The sequence below is a fragment of the Pteropus alecto genome, unplaced genomic scaffold (assembly GCF_000325575.1).
Source record: "Pteropus alecto unplaced genomic scaffold, ASM32557v1 scaffold45, whole genome shotgun sequence".
Lineage (NCBI taxonomy): Eukaryota > Metazoa > Chordata > Mammalia > Chiroptera > Pteropodidae > Pteropus > Pteropus alecto.
The window spans coordinates 11,235,445-11,237,766 of record NW_006442491.1 but is presented as its reverse complement, the minus strand read 5'-3'; the positions used below and the strand labels follow the sequence as shown (position 1 = coordinate 11,237,766).

General features: G+C 34.2%; 1 protein-coding gene across 1 annotated transcript in view; it reads left to right on the top strand.

Moving 5' to 3' along the window:
• Nucleotides 1-2,322, top strand: part of ANKEF1 (ankyrin repeat and EF-hand domain containing 1) — a 23,040-nt gene that overhangs the window by 13,285 nt on the left and 7,433 nt on the right. The window contains exon 5 of the mRNA XM_006921593.1: nt 24-147. Within this exon, the coding sequence (XP_006921655.1) occupies nt 24-147 (124 nt within the window). The remainder of the gene's footprint in view (nt 1-23; nt 148-2,322) is intronic.

Sequence of the window (2,322 nt, the reverse complement as noted above, 5' to 3'; positions counted from 1 at the left end):
AATATCCACTATTTATTTTGCAGATTCTGAAGCTTCTTTTTGCCTACAATGGAGACATGGGGCTGATTGCAATGAATGGGAACACACCACTTCATTATGCTGCCATGGGCGGTTTTGCAGATTGCTGTAAATATTTAGCTCAGCGAGGTAAAATTGCCTAGCAATTTTATGCTTAAAGTATTTATGATTGACCCACGTCATAGATAAGCAGAGAATCAGGGCCTGTCACTTGTCGGTTGCTTACATTTTTCAATAGCTCAACCTCATTCATATATGTAGAAAGAAAATTGAAAATTTTTCTTACTCTTCTTTCTGTTAAATCATGAATCTGGTCTTAAAAGTGATAAAAACCCATTTTCCCAATATTTTTAGGTTATTGTTAAAAATCTAAAGAGGAATGTTCGTGAGTCAACAAATTATTATAAAATGTTTAGTTATTAAACTTTTTTAAAAAATGTGAACATCAGTCTAAACAAGGACAAACACATGCCTTTTAGTCTTAATTCTTAATTATTTCATTTTGAAAAATAATCTGCTATATCAAGTGCAAAGATAACTTTTCTGGGAGAAATATGAAATAAAATAAAAATTTTTAACGGAAAATTTGAAATGTAAGTAATAGTTATTATTTTAGGTTATCCTGTAGCTTTTAAGTAACTTTATTAATTTAGGAACATAAACTATGCTATGTGTTTTCCTTAAAATGATATTAGCTAATTAAGTTTAAAGAAATAGATCAATTTGGTGTTAATTACATGCTAATTGAATGCACATGAAAAGTTCTATACATGCTAATTGAATGTATATGAAAAATTCTTAACTCTTTGTTAGAGATGGGACTGAATTCTGCTGAACTTTATGGTAGTGGTTCTCCCTCCCCACATACACCCCAGTTTATAAGAAATAAGCAAAAACTTAAAGTCCAATAACTCTAAATAGCTTAGCAGAGAGAGTACTTTTGTTTTCCTCTCCTCTATACCGGCACAGAATTTTATAAGTCACTGGGACTTAGAGATCCTATACTATAACCAATAATATTATGAATAAGACTAATGTGCTCCATAACTAATAGTGTAATAACTAATCAACTTTTACTTTTTATGAACTTATACACAACTCGCACTCCTTCCTCATTCTCTAAAATGATAAACACTTTTAACAAATAAAGAAAGGAAAACATATCAAATGCAATTTTTGTCCTCATAAACTGTTTCATCAGTCTTCAAATTTGTCACTATCGGCAGTTTATTCTGAAATTTCATTTTTAATGTTGTGTATTTCTAAAAATTAAAGATCTTCCCAGATTGAGACAAGCTTCTTCAACATGTAGACTGCTTTTTTATTGGAACAAACATCACCAAACATATACTCTATTGTTTATGTTCTCCTGGGCTAAAGTCATAGAAAGCAAACTGAGAAACAAACAGTCAGAGCTTGGGCCATGATAAAGGCCTTACCCAATCATACAGAAAAGATTTATCTTCCTGACAGAACCATAAGACTAGACTGTGGTTTTAAAAGAAATATCTGAAAATGTTCTTAGCCTGTAGTGTGTTTGGAAGTACGACCACATCACCAGATCCTATGTGGGTGACCCAATTTCGTAGGAACAGAGTTACCAGTTACATTTTCATCTTTAAAATCTTAGCTCTAAGTCAATTAGAGCAGCAAGAAAACATTAGCAATGAAATACTCATTTCTGAGTAAATTCTGTAGGTTTAGTCTTTTCTGTAAAATGTGAAGGCTGAATTATTTTTCCACATTAAACTATCTTCCTTAATATGCTCCTCTTTTGCCCCTGGTCCTGTTGTTGGAACAATTTACACATCCCTGTAAACAGTGTGAGAGCCATGTTCCAGGCAAAGGACAGGAGTTGGGATTAGTTCTGAAGCGCCCACCCATAGAGAGTTCTACTTTTTATGGGCCTTTGGCTGTTGGTGTCTTACAGCACCAGCCCCAAAAGTTGAGTGTCTTGACCACAGGGGAACCTAAATCACAAAGAGAATGAATGGATCTTTATATCCTATCATAAAGGAGACACAAAAGTCTCCCAAAAAGTTCCTTCCAAAGGGAGAGGAAAAATCCTTCAGATCTTTAAGCTGGGATGTTAGAGCCTTTTATCCACATAAAGGTTTTTAACTAGGAGGAAACTGGGAGCAGAAGAGGGCAAGCTAAAACAGCTTTAATAATCTTTTGATCCACAGTGCTGGGGTGACTATAGGAGTGGCTTAGGAGATGGTAGATCATCTCCCCCACCCCAATACTCTGAATAAGCAAAAAAGCCCAGTAAAAACAGCATACTCAGAATTACTACGGAATTAT